At 46.4% G+C, this 14462-nt stretch overlaps 1 protein-coding gene across 1 annotated transcript in view; it reads left to right on the forward strand.

The window, feature by feature from the left end:
* The window catches only part of FOXO1 (forkhead box O1), a 90950-nt gene extending 77450 nt beyond the window's left edge, over nucleotides 1-13500 (forward strand). Inside the window, exons 2-3 of the mRNA XM_061171234.1 lie at nucleotides 8319-9674; nucleotides 10150-13500. Coding sequence (XP_061027217.1) covers nucleotides 8319-9656 — 1338 coding nt within the window. The 3' untranslated portion in view covers nucleotides 9657-9674; nucleotides 10150-13500. The remainder of the gene's footprint in view (nucleotides 1-8318; nucleotides 9675-10149) is intronic.
* Nucleotides 13501-14462: the final 962 nt, after the last annotated feature.

The raw sequence follows: 14462 nt of genomic DNA on the forward strand, positions 1-14462 counted from the left end.
CTTTACCCAGCACTCTGCCCTGCAGTCTGCTCTAAATCCCCCCCACCCTCTCGGAGGCTCTTTCAGGGTTTGCTGTCTATGAAGCAGGCGGCGCTGGGTGGCCCCTGTGTGGGAAGAGACAAGGAAGAGTGTTGTTCTCGTAATTGCCTTCCTGGATACCAGCTCTTCACTGGCCGACTGGTGTATGTCCCGCTCCTTGAACAAGCTTGTGGACACAGGTTCTGACAGGGGTCGCCCCCAAAGCTGACGGAACACGCTAGTCAAACGATCCGGACTTTTACCTTTGAAATCCTCTTAAAGGGCGAGAACAATTTCTCTGTCAGAGAAGGGTTTTGCAGCTCAGTTGTGAGGACATGGAAGCAGCCTCAGGAAGGCTGGCTGCCTGTTGAACAGGAAGTTTGTGATGAATGGTCTTTAATCAGGTTGTAACCATTCATGATGGCTAAAAAATTCCTGTTTATACATCTCTTTACTTCCCATCACAAAGTAGCCAACCTCTGTTCCCTCACTTTGTGCCAGGTGATGCGCTGAGCGCTTTCCATGCAGATGATGCCGTTCTGCCCCTAACGATCCCAAGTAACAGCTGGTGTTGTGTCACAGATGTCAAGACTGGGGCTTGGGGAGACCAGGTGACTCGGGGTCCCACAGTCTGACCTTGGGATCCGCCTCCCCACTGCCTCCTGAAAACACGAAGGTTCGCATGAGATCTTACATGGGTCCTTTTGGTTCTTTTTTACATGAGAGCATAGCCTCCGATAGGCTTTTTTTAGTAGAAGCCGATTTAATGTAGTCATCTTTTCCTTCCTTTGGAATGATTTGAGTCAGAGATAGAGCTGCTTCGAGCCAAATGTGTGTCTGTCTGTAGCCGCTGGAGAATCTGTAGCTGAGTATTGGTTTGGTTGGGGGAGGGTCATTGCATGTCCTTGACACTTGTTCTTCTAGGACTAAAGCCCCATGTGCTTCTGATTTTTGTAAATGAACACCCATAAGCCTTTCACCTGCATTTTAATCTTTCTGAACTCTATTTTCCCTAATATAAAATGAGGGTGTTAGGCCAGGTGACCTTCCCAGGGTTTTCCAGCTCACAAGTTTTATGAAGCTGCGAGTCCTCTGTCCACAGGGGTTCCCAGGGAAGCCTGAGTCCTAGTACAGACTGGGGGTGAGAGTGGCCTTTGGGGTCACCGATGTGCAGGCAAGAAGGACAGGTTTCGGGGAAGTGAAATCAGCTTTACAGAAGAAGAGCTGGATGCCAGGGCCTAATGTGTAAGCATGTAGATCAAGCTCTTCACAGCAAATCTTCCATTACAACAGTTTCTAAAGTTGAATTTTTATGCTGTCGATTGGTAACATACGTCTTTTGACATCACCTGTAAAAAAGAAGCACGGGCAAAAGGTCACATGTTTCCTTCTGTTTGCAGGCAAAATGCATTATTTTACAAAGTTGTTGTTTTATTAGCACCTCTAACGGGAACTCTGTTGAACAGAGATTATTCCTACTTTCTCCTTAGTTTGTTTTCATTCTTGGAACTGCAGGAAGGGATGTGTAAAAGAGAGGAAGCAGGGGGAGGGGGTGAGTCCATGCTGGGAGCCTACGAAACCATAGCACACATTGACAGAGTTCACAGAAATTAGATAAAATGCTTTTGGAAAAACCTAGTTTGTCTAGCATTTTGAAAGAATTTCTAGAATTTCTAGAACAACAAGTTCATTTAGTCACGTGTTCCATCGCCTTAGTTTGGAGCTCTTTTTGTTTGGCTTGGTGACTGTAGCTCACACCCACCCTCCCACAGGGCGACGGGCAGTTCTAGGCTGTGGGACCTCTGAGGGCCTTTCCATTTCCCTCGTGGGTCCTCACAGCCCCTTTGCACAGGCTTTTTCCCCGGGGCGGTGCTCACATCTGAAATTCACATTTCAGCTGCTCTGCTTTCCTGCCACAAAGAGTAACCAATTAGAATTAAAAGCAAATCATATTTTGTAAATTTATTACCCGTTGAGGCAGAAAATGAGTTTTCTAAACTAGTGTTTGTAAACAGAATTATTTCCGCTCCCTCAAGATGCACACATGTAACCTCAGTCTTAAGTATGTTCCTTTGATTCTTCTTAATGATGGTGAAGCCAAAAAGTGGTTTCTCCAGCTGGCAGTGGTGTTATGTGCAGAGTTATTTTGCATGAGATTCATTTTCCGAGCCTCAGTTTTCCTATTTTTAAAACGGGGCCAATAATACCTGCCTTATATAGGGCTCTTGCAAGGATGGAATGAGACATGATGTATTGAAAGCCGTTTGTAAACTGTAAAGTAAAATCCACATGTAAAGTATGAAGGCCAGGGGATCCTGAGCAGGATGTATTCAGCTTAAGTTGCTGGTTTTGTTTTATTCTTGGTTAAACACAAAGACCAGAGTAGTCTTAGAATGCCCAGCAAAAAGTAAGGTGCAGCAGTGATGGGTAGAGTGGTGGCTGAGAGGTGGTGGTCTCCACATACACTGGTGGGTGGGCTGGACGGAGCCGGGTGGGAGCTCAGGTCTGAAGGTGGGATTCAGGAGGGCAGGGGAGGAGGGGAGCAAACCGAGGGCTGGACCCCCAGGCCATTTTTTCAACACAGGCCTTGGGGGACCAAAGAGTTTGTTAGACTTGACAGAGGTCTAGTTCTGCTCCCTTGGTTTTCTTTGTTGGGGCTTCTAGTAGACTGGAAGTTTACTGTAATAGACTAGTGCTCTCTAAATGTTTTTGTAAAAATCACACCCTTTTTGATGTTACATTTATTCATTTATACTATACCAGCATATTGTATGTATTGTATAGTGCATTTGCTCATTTTTATTTACTTAATTTGTTTTGAGGCTGGAACAGACAAGCTTTTATTCAATGGCTAAAGAATGGAGAAACGGAACTTAGTTCTCAAATCAACTTCTCCGTGCTCATTTTTAAAAATGAGATAAAAATGTAAAGTAGGTGAAAAGTGTAAAGATTTCTTCTTGCACGTCGATGGCTCTCCGATTATTGCTTTAGACATCCAGGCTAAGTGCGTCCAGGAAAGGGGCAGTTCCTGCCCTGTGTCTTCAGGGTTTCTGGGGCCCAGCCTTGGAGCGTGGCTTCTTGCAGCCAGGAGGGCGGTGGGCCCGCAGAGCTCAGTCACAACGTCCCCCGAGGAGACACACCAGCCTGTGGCCTTGGAAGTGGCCCTGCTCTAACACCAGCCGCTGCTTCCCCGTCACACGCCAGCTGAACGCAGAGCGCGGAGCCCGCACACAAGGCTCGGCAGCCACCTTGAGGATTCTGAGAACGCGCCCGGCAAGCGCGTTAACAGACCAGCTGTAGTATCTAAATTCCTTCATTAACACCTGCCCACAGCAGACACTATATCTAGTGCAGAGAGAAAATATCTTAACTACTACCGCAAAACTGGTCTGTTTTCCCAGTAACTAACATGTAAAAGCCTCGTCTTAGTGGGAACAGTACAAGGTACGATTATAAAGAAACGAGACCAATGTTTGTAATATGGGTGAGTCTCTAAAACACAGACATGTTATCTTATAGGTGCCATTATCTTAATAATAACAGCGGCCGATATCGATTGAGGTAAGGACATCTGTTATCTCATTTAATCTTCACGACAACCCCGTACATGTAGGACCTATTAATCCATTCAGCAGATACTTGAGTGTCTACTTGGTGATGGAGCTGTGAGGATACAGCGCACAAGAGGACAGCCCAGGTCCCTGAGCTCATGCAGCTCACAGGGTAGTGGGGAGCCAGACATAGCAGAGGCATGACTGTGGTGAGTAAATCAGGTCCTGTGTTAGCTGCAGGCTGGGATGGGGTTCTCAGGAAATGCTTCCGGAAGGAAGGGACACTTGGGCTGAGACAGAAGTTAGGGGTGGTGGTGACCTTTGGCGGGAAAAAGTCGAGGCTCCTGGACAGTCCTTTGTACATCATTTTTTGTCCTGAGTGGCCATTTAGGTGGACTTGTTCCTTCCACAGGTAGATAGATCATAAAACACCCGGAGGGCAGACTCTGTGACTAATTCCTTCTGACGTCCTTCACTGCACCCAGCATAAATCAGTCCCAATAAAAGTTACTTGGCATGAATTGGTACACGAATGGATAGAGAAAAGATGGGGAAGGCATTACACCTTCCCTGTGATGTTTTTGGGATATCAGTCAACAAACGTTCATTGAATGTATCTTGTGTGTAGAGCATCTGTTAGGGGCTTTGAGATGAGGAAATAAAAACACGCTTCAGCCCCTTGCCCTTTAAGAAGCTTGGAATCCGGTCTGTAGAGTGCACAAAATGAACACCGGAGCATTCGAAACAGCTGGCAGAGCAGGTTGAGCAAGCCAGGGTGCACCGCACCGGGTGCAGGCTGCCCCTTCCCCCTACACGATCCACGGGCTTCCATTGGGTCAGGCTTCCCAAGAACTCGCTGCCCTGCTCGGGGTGGCCAGGCACGCGAAAGGCGAGGGAGAGTCGAGGGGCAGGCGGCCGAAGGGCGTGTGCAGAGGAGAGCCAGCTCGGCACCAGCGGCAAGCCCGGGCTGCGGAGACTACGGCTAGTGGAGGGGAAAGTTGCTGAGTGGTCTTTTTCTCTGATGGTCTCATGCAGAAACTCGGGATTTAGGTAAGTGGTTTGCAGTGCACGAGTCTCCTGTCCTCTCACCCTACCTCGCTCCTCACGTGATAATTTGTTCGTGGCCGAAGAACTGAGCAGCTCAGAGCACTGCTGGCCGCGTGTGGCTCTCTGCACAGGTCACGGGGAACCGCACTTTCCCTGCCTCGGCTGTGTCCACCGCATCCGGCAGAGATTTGCAGACATAACATCATTAATAGCGACACGTATTTTTACAAGCTTTACCTCTTCAACACCCTCCACTCCGATATCCCCCACTGGAAATTATAGCTTCTTTAATGTCCTGCCGGCTGTGTGAAAAACAGGAATTTATGTAACAAGCCCTGCGCAGCAAACCTTTTCCTGTTCGGAAAAAAATTTTTTAATTGTTGGCAAAGTTAGGAGACAGCTCTGTTGCTCAAAGAGCGACCTGAAATGTCCTCTTAGGAAAATATGTAGCATAATGTTTTGATAAGTAAGGGATTGTTCTACACCCACTCCCCGCCCCCAACCCTTTTTTTTTTTTTTTTTTTTTTTTTTGGTAAATCTAAGTGGTAAGTCAGCGTATGTCCCATCCGAGCTAGTGAATGCTTCCTGAACTTTTTAAAGATTTCATCATGACAGATTCTGCAGTCTTGTTAGAAATGTCTCCCAGGGACCTCCCTGGTGGCGCAGTGGTTAAGAATCCGCCTGCCAGTGCAGGGGACACGGGTTCGAGCCCTGGTCCGGGAAGATCCCACATGCCACGGAGCAACTAAGCCTGTGTGTCACAAGTACTGAGCCTGTGCTCTAGAGCCCGCGAGCCACATCTACAGAGCCCGCGTGCCACAACTACTGAAGCCCGTGCTCTAGAGCCCGCGAGCCACAACTACTGAGCCCATGTGCCACAACTACTGAAGCCCGCATGCCACAACTACTGAGCCTGCGCTCTAGAGCCCGCGAGCCACAACTACTGAGCCCGTGTGGCACAACTACTGAAGCCCGCGCACCTAGAGCCCGTGCTCCGCAACAAGAGAAGCCACCGCAATGAGAAGCCCACGCACTGCAACGAAGAGTAGTCTCCGCTCGCCGCAACTAGAGAAAGCCCGTGCGCAGCAATGAAGACCCAACGCAGCCAAAAAAAAAAAAAAAAAAAAGGAATGGCTTCCAGGCAAAAATAAGATTAAAAAAAAATGTCCCCCAATTGCAGTTGCAAATGATCTGATCTAATTATGTGAATCACAGAGCTGTGCCACCCCCTTCCCCAGGCAGTACAGACAGCCAGGAAGCCACTATCTAGGAAGATCTTCCCCCTTTATCATTAACTAAATGTGACAGGGACAGGAGTCAAGCTTCCTTTCCTCCAGAGATTCCATCGTCACTTATCTGTGTTTCTGTTGTGTTCAAAGAACAAAATAGTCATGATGGAATATTGGGAGCACACAGTGTGTGTGTGTGTGTGTGTGTGCACGCACGTGTAAGTAAAACCTTCCCATAGGGTTTGGGGAATCTTATGGGGATGAAATAGGACATTGGGGAATTGCAGTGCTAGGCCTCTTTTAGGGGGTTCGTGTATGTCCACAAAGTCCTCAAAGCTGGTCTTGAGTTGGGGATAGATCTGTAGGTGAGAAGGAAGAGGAGAATCTTGGCAACAGAAGAAAATCCTCACTGCCATCCACTTACACACCTGCCCAGCGTCCAGCCTGGAAGTCCCCATTCAGGGCCGTGGCTGACCCACACTCGCCTGGGCCTGGCAGAAGGGCTCATCACATAGCTGCTGTGTTGCAATCCTTGGGTGGAATGTAGTACAGAGGGTCAGAGGGCGTTTTGAAATGTGGATTTCTCAGCCTTGACTGTCCGGCCTCACTCTGACTTTTGCATCTCCTTTTAGAAAGTGAGATTTTTTCCCTTTGTTTTCTACCTCCTTTTAATGAGGAAAATTGTGAACTCATAGTCTGTGTTGAGCCCCGGCCTGCCCTGCTGTGTGCCAAGGCTTTGTTCTGGCGCAGTGATTGGCACTCAAGCGTCTGCGTCCCACGGCGATGGCGTGAGGGTGTGGGTGTCGTGGCTGCATCCTGGGCGACCACAAATCCAGCCGGAGCCTTTCCGTGGTCAGGGAGGGAGGCCGCAGCAATTCGGGGGGCTTGGTCGGCTGAGCCTTGCATTCAGTCGGCAGAGGAAGCCAGGGAAGTCTGGGGGCCACGCACACAGCGCACACAGCCCTGCTCTAGGTCCCCAGGTCCCCGCCCCTGGACTTGGGATCAGGGCCCTGATGACGGAGTCTGCTGCGTGCCCTGTCCTGTGCTGGGGCAAAAAAATCTATCAGAGAAGCTCCCTCCTCCTCGGGAGCCCCCCTTTCCTTGTCCACGTGTCCCAGAGGTTCTCCAGATGCTGTCAGTCTCGCCGTGTGTCCAGTAGGGGAATTGCATTCGGGCTTCCTTGTTTACCGCCTGGCTCCACAGCTTCTGCTGGAGTTGCAACTGTCTCTGGCTCCCGTTGCAGCGTGTTTGGAGTGGTGGGTTTGTGTTTGCGATACCCGTAAGCTCCTGCCGACACACCAGTGACTAGGAGGAGGGAAATGGGCTCAGAATGGGCGGTGCCTTGGGCCCCTCCTCCCCAGCCCCCAACCAAGTTGGGATCTGACACCTTCTTCTTGGTGACTGCTTACCATGTTGCACACACCACTGAGCATTTGACCTACCTTATCTCGTGGAATCCATAGAACAGCCCCAAAGGGGCTATAAGGTACATGGGGGCCAAGCAGTTTCCCAAGGTTTGTAGCCAGTGAGTAGCAGAGCCACCTAAGTGCTCCAAAAAAAGTTGATTTTCTTTACTAACTGTCCCAGGGGGCATGCGATTTAGTTGTGGAGCCGTACTCAGTGGATCAAAGCCACCAGCTCTCTGTCCTCTCCACCACTCCTTCCCTCCCAGACCGGCTTTTTGGCCGGAGTGTAACCTGTGACGGGTGTCAGAGGCTGAGTTAGGTGGTGCGTGCTACTGGTTATTGCTGGGAGGAGAGGGTTGCGAACAACATTTGAATTTAAACTTTCCTTTCTTTCTTTCTTTCTTCCTTTCTTTCTCTCTCGTTTTTTTTGGCAGTTTAACTTTCTAAAATTAAACAACAACAGCCCAGTTGTCCTTATATTCACCTATATCTGCCTAATGGACTTTAAGGATGTAAATGAATCTATGTCTTACTAGTTTTCAGGCTTTTAATTCTTGACTAAGAATATATCCTGCTTCCTTTCTTTCCTTTCCGTGACCGTGTGGGCCCCATAATATAAAACTTTCGACAGTTAGGCTAGATGGCTGTGTAAGTGGCAAATGTGCCGTCCGAAGAGGATTTGCAGTAGTTCTAGGCGTGATAGAGTGGAAAGGGGTTTTGATAGCACTTTGTTATAGAGTGCTATTTGCATAGCAAATCCAAGTGGTTTTAAAACCAGTTCCTGTAATTTCCCTGCAAAATAGAGCTATATAAAAGAAGGTGTTTATAATAATGCTCATTTAACTTTGTCCCCTCGTTAAATTAAGACACAGATACTGTTTTTAAGATACGATACTGTTTTTCCTTTACTGATTTGAGCTCTCGCGTAGTGACTGTACAGGTTGAAATCTATACTGTAAACTCTTTCAAAACTTGACTTGTCTTCCATGTGATACGTGTCTGTATTGAAGAGTGGGTTTTCCAATTGGAGGAGTATTGTATTTCTAACATGGTGTTTTGCTTTACAGAATTCAATTCGTCATAATCTGTCCCTACACAGCAAGTTTATTCGAGTGCAGAATGAAGGAACTGGAAAAAGTTCCTGGTGGATGCTTAATCCCGAGGGAGGCAAGAGTGGGAAATCGCCCAGGAGAAGAGCCGCATCCATGGACAACAACAGTAAATTTGCTAAGAGCCGAGGCCGAGCTGCCAAGAAAAAAGCGTCCCTCCAGGCTGGCCAGGAGGGTGCCGGGGACAGCCCAGGGTCTCAGTTTTCCAAGTGGCCTGCAAGCCCTGGCTCTCACAGCAATGACGACTTTGATAACTGGAGTACATTTCGCCCTCGAACTAGCTCGAATGCTAGTACTATTAGTGGGAGACTTTCTCCCATTATGACTGAGCAGGATGATCTTGGAGACGGGGATGTGCATTCTATGGTGTACCCACCGTCAGCGGCAAAGATGGCTTCTACTCTGCCCAGTCTGTCTGAGATAAGCAGTCCTGAGAACATGGAAAACCTCTTGGATAATCTCAACCTTCTCTCATCACCAACGTCATTAACTGTTTCAACCCAGTCGTCGCCGGGCACCATGATGCAGCAGACGCCATGCTACTCGTTTGCGCCGCCAAACACCAGTCTGAATTCACCCAGCCCAAACTACCAGAAATACACATACGGCCAGTCTAGCATGAGCCCTTTGCCCCAGATGCCTATGCAAACGCTTCAGGACAGCAAATCGAGTTATGGAGGCATGAGTCAGTATAACTGTGCACCGGGACTCTTGAAGGAGTTACTTACTTCTGACTCTCCTCCCCATAATGACATTATGACACCAGTTGATCCTGGGGTGGCTCAACCCAACAGCCGTGTCCTTGGCCAGAATGTGTTGATGGGCCCTAATTCAGTCATGCCAGCCTATGGCAGCCAGGCATCTCATAACAAAATGATGAACCCCAGCTCCCACACCCACCCTGGACACGCTCAGCCAACGTCTGCGGTTAATGGGCGTGCCTTGCCCCACGCGGTGAACACCATGCCCCACACCTCGGGTATGAGCCGCTTGGCCCCAGTGAAGACAGCTTTACAAGTGCCTCTGCCCCACCCCATGCAGATGAATGCCCTGGGGGGCTACTCCTCCGTGAGCAGCTGCAACGGCTACGGCAGGATGGGCGTTCTCCACCAGGAGAAGCTCCCCAGTGACTTGGACGGCATGTTTATCGAGCGCTTGGACTGTGACGTGGAGTCCATCATCCGGAACGACCTCATGGATGGAGATACGTTGGATTTTAACTTTGACAATGTGCTGCCCAACCAAAGCTTCCCACACAGTGTCAAGACGACGACACACAGCTGGGTGTCAGGCTGAGCGCGAGCAAGTGAGCAGGTAAGAGCACCCCGATACCAAAAGACCTTCTGAAAACAGGACATAAAAGAGAGGAACCCAGTACCTTGCCTTGTATCTTCCATGGTCGGGGCTTTTTGGATGGCAGCTGGCCGCCCCTTGCAGAGAGGCATCTTTTATCATTCATTCTCCGTCCCTTTTGCAGCTTATAAATTTTCCTTTGGAGCTTAAACATAAGGAAGCTTTTCCTCTAACTGCTTTAAAGAGTTTCTTTCGACAGTTCACTAGATGGCTGCATCTTTTTAGTAACTCTTCAATAAGTGAATACATTTGATACAAATCAAATGCTGAAGGGTTTTTTAAAGTGGAATTTTCTCCCACTGAATGATTTCAGAGCTGTTTGAGAAAGTCCAGCCCTCCCTGCAGTATGTCTGTCACCCTAACGTGTTGAATTGAGTTGATTTTAATTTGGCTGTATATTCAATGAGTGTGTGTGTGTGTGTGTTTTCTTTCCTAGGCTACGCTTAAAAGTACTTCAGATTGTCTGACAGCAGGAACTGAGAGAAGCAGTCCAAAGATGTCCTTCACCCTACCTTTTCGTTTTCTTGATTAAAAAAAAAGAAAAAAAGTGTTTCTTTTTTCCTTTCGTCAGACTTGGCAGCGAAGACACTTTTCCTGTACAGGATGTTTGCCCGATGTTTGCAGGTTACGTGCTGCTGTAGATAAGGACTGTGCCATTGGAAATTTCATTACAATGAAGTGCCAAACTCACTACACCATATAATTGCAGAAAAGACTTTTGGATCCTGGTGTGCTTTCAAGTTTTGTATATAAGCCGTAGCTACAGAATTGTATTTGTGTGCATTTTTGTTTTTTTAAATATTCATTTGGTCCAAGGAAAGTTTCTCCTCTTTTTGTGATACTGTGATGGTCTCATGTCCTTGATAAGTTAAACTTTTGTTTGTACACGACCTGTGTTCTGCTGAACTGATGAATGACAAAGAACCAAGCTCTCCATTCTGCACCTCCATTGAACAGCTCTGGACCTGTTCACATTGCCACATAATTCACAGGAGAACCAACAGCGTGTTGCCCGTCTACTGAATTAATGGACTTACCAAAACTCTTTTGGAAAAAAATAAAAAATAGGTTAAACGCCAGCCTTTGTACAGGTCTTTTCTTTTTTTTTTTTGGTTTTGTTTGTTTGTTTATTTTGTTATTTGCAAATTTGTACAAACACTTAAATGGTTCTAATTTCCAGATAAATGAATGATTTTTGATGTTATTGTTGGGACTTGAGATCATTTTTGGAATAGATATTGAACTGTAATGTTTTCTTAAAACTAGAGTCTACTTTGTTACATAGTCTGCTTGTAAATTTGTGGAATCCCAGATGTTTGAAGCAGCATCCATAATTTTCATTTTGTATTTCTAACTGGATTAGTACTAATTTTATACGTGCTTAACTGGTTTGTACACTTTGGGATGCTACTTGGTGATGTTTCTGACTAATCTTACAATCATTGTAATTAGTACTTGCACACTCAACATTTCTGGCCCTATCTTGGCAGGAGAGTGATGTATAGTTATGAACATTTTGTGTTTCACGTTTAGGAGAACTTGATACTTTTATATGTATGTGTTTTTAAAAAATTCCATCCGCTTCTACTATCCTGTGAATTAAGCATACCACACAGCACTGACTCTTCTGATTGATGCCTGTATGCTCTTTGTTTCAAATACTCCTGGCGGGGGGCCTCGTAATATTTGTAGATCAGAAGGGGAGATCCACCTCTAAAACAGTGCTCCTTTCTCAAGCTGGGGGTTTTGATCAACTTAACCTTTTTGAGTTGAGCTTCAGCAAAAGATTTCCCTCGTAATACTGTGCTCTTCCTGGTCTAGGTGGAGGTTGGTTTTGTAGCTCTGCCTTGAAGAATTAGGTCCACACTCATGCTTCATCCCTCTTTCCCTCTGTCCTTGGGTTACTTGGCACACTGTGGAAGGCTAAGTCGAAGCGGGGAATTTTTAAGTGGGACTTGAGTGATTTTTAGAATGTTTTGTGTTCATGAGTGCAGATGGCTACCAGTTGGAATAGAACTTGCTTAAAAATTGGGGCAATGAATTTGAAAACCAACAAACCAGCTGTAAGTTGTATATTTGAATTTATTTTAAAAAGCCTTAGCGTAAGTTAAGAATTGGAGGGTTTCTTCTGCCTTTAGCAACCCAAATTATAATTCTGATCATTATGTTGTAATATTGATATTTTCCAATTACCTGTACTGATAGACCAAGTTAATTGGCTTTGCGTGGCATTTAATCCATCGGTGTGTTCAAGTCATGTGGAATGCTCAGAATCCGCACAATAAAAGGAACAGGTGCACAAAAACGTTCCTCTGGCCTTCTTGAGAAGGCTCTGATTTCTGTGAACCTAGCCCACTTCCCACTTGCTTTGTCTTGCCTGTGAGTTGCGTCTCTGTTGGCTTGGTTTTTCCTCCGTGTTTAACAAGAACACAGGTGTTCTGATGGCTCTCTCCTCCAGGAGACAGGCTCTACTGTAAGCTCCCACAGTGACTTCTGTGCTTCTGAAAATTCATTAAACAGCCGCCTCTCTAGCCGTCTTCATTGTTGGCCACTCCAAAATATGTCTGGTCATAGAAGCCCTAGTTCTTCTGAGCAGTGCCTCCTGCACATGTGCTAGAGCTCGCTGGAGCCAGAGTACTCGTGTTCCCCTCTGTGGCCACCTGCCACCACTCCCCGCCTCCCAGGCATCGCACGGTGAGCCTCCCCAGCCGCCTTGTTCATTGAAGAGGCAACCGTAGCTACAAATCACTGTTAAAATCTTACTACTTCGTAGAGTGACTTTTAAAAAGATGTTGCTTCCTCTTGAGTCTGTGTAAATATCTTTTTTTTTTTTTTTTTTTTTCCTTCAAATTTTTCTTTGTGTTGAAATTCTAACAAGAATCCTGGGTAGCTCTCCGGGGTACAGTGAAGTCCAGTGAAAGGCACCTTGTCTATTTTGAAAACAAACATTATGTGACCTCTAGTAATTCTTTTTCTGTAAGAATACTGACTTTCTGGAGTAATGAGTATATCAGTTATTGTACATGATTGCTTTGTGAAATGTGCAAATGATATCACCTATGCAGCCTTGTTTGATTTATTTCCTCTGGTTTGTACTGTTATTAAAAGCATATTGTATTATAGAGCTATTCAGATATTTTAAATATAAAGTATTGTTTCCGTAATATAGACGTATGGAATATATTTAGGTCATAGATGTGTTACTTGGAAAGTTCTGCTTTGACAAACTGACAAAGTCTAAATTAATTAGCAAATGTTGTACCCCAGTGAGCAGTAAATCAGTGAAACATCCCCAAAAGAGGAGAAAGACACTTAAGATGGAAACCGTTCCCCCAAAATATACGATTTGGACTCGTTCAGCTGCTGGATATATGTTACCAATCCTCCCCTCCCACCCACCATTCCCCAACCCCCAACTGGAAATTCTTACATTCAGCTCCTAAGAGTTCTTAATTTATAACTGACTTGTAACCAAGAAGTTTCTCTTGTGGTTTTAGTTTGGGAGTAACCATTCGGTAAAAGTTGCAGTGTGGTTTATGCAAACAGAACAGCCTAGCATTACTCTTGGCCTCCTCCCTGACGGGGGCGGGGGGTGACAGCCTGGCAGCCTGGCCAGGTGCGGCCACGTCCATCCCGTCAGGACGCAGTCACTCCCGCCCACGTTTCACTACTCGAGTTTAGTACCAGGTTCCACGTTCCCGTTCCCATACTCTCTGAGAAGTGCCTGATGATGCTGATGTACTTACAGACACAAGAACAATCTTTGCTGTTACTGTATAAAGCCATAAATGTACATAAATTATGTTTAAATGGTTTGGTGTCATTCTTTTCTAGTTGTGCAGAATCAGCTCTTTATTAGGTTTATGGGGGGTTTTTTTTTTTGTTTTTTCGTGTTTTGCTCTCACGTGAGTTAAAACCTTGTCAGCCACGGTGCCATGGTTTATTCAAATCTGGTATTTCTTTGTGGGGGGTGGGGGTGGAAACAGTCCCTCTGGGACCAAACTGTAGTCCCCAAGAATTGAAGAGCAAGTAGACTCCCTGGTAACAAACCACCCTGGGGCACTTCATCCGTGGAACGTCTGACACTACATCTGGCACAGAAATGACCAGGCATATGAGATCTCATGTTGGAATAGGTGGAGCTGAAGGTAAAAACACCTGAAGGGCAGGCTGGGGAGGGCCCTGGCTAGGAGGTCAGCGAGCAGGGATGGGTGGTGTGGTGGGAGCAGTGGCTTCTCAAGGCCACGTGAAGGGGGAACGTTGTGTCTTCCACTCAGTGGCTGCAGATTGAGTTTCTTTGTTTGCTTTTTTCAGAAAATGCCCGAGGAATGAGTTAGGATTAGATTAATGATGGTTAATCTAAAACCAGGATTAAAACCAGGATTAAGTCCCGTCTCTCCATGCTTCTGACTCTTTTGCTAGGCAAGGGAACATCCAAATGAGTTGGAGTAGGAAAAAGGCAATAGGTCATTCTAATATTTATCTGTTTAGACACTGGAAGATCAGTCCAGCTTTTAGGGTTTTTGTTTTTTTGTTTTTTCCTGCCTTCCTTCCAGCAATGGAACCCTTGCTTTAAAAGACACGATAGTCAGAAGCCCAGAGTGTGGAACAGATAAAAGCATCTACCCCCAGACCTGGGTCTTGTGCACAGATCACTTTGAAAAGTGATCTAGTCCAAATGCAGAAAAACGCCTTGATTGCACCACCAGAACTCAAACCCGCAGGCTCCTTTCAAAACCCTCTGTACAT

Source organism: Eubalaena glacialis, chromosome 16, assembly GCF_028564815.1.
Source record: "Eubalaena glacialis isolate mEubGla1 chromosome 16, mEubGla1.1.hap2.+ XY, whole genome shotgun sequence".
In the NCBI taxonomy this organism is placed as follows: Eukaryota; Metazoa; Chordata; class Mammalia; order Artiodactyla; family Balaenidae; genus Eubalaena; species Eubalaena glacialis.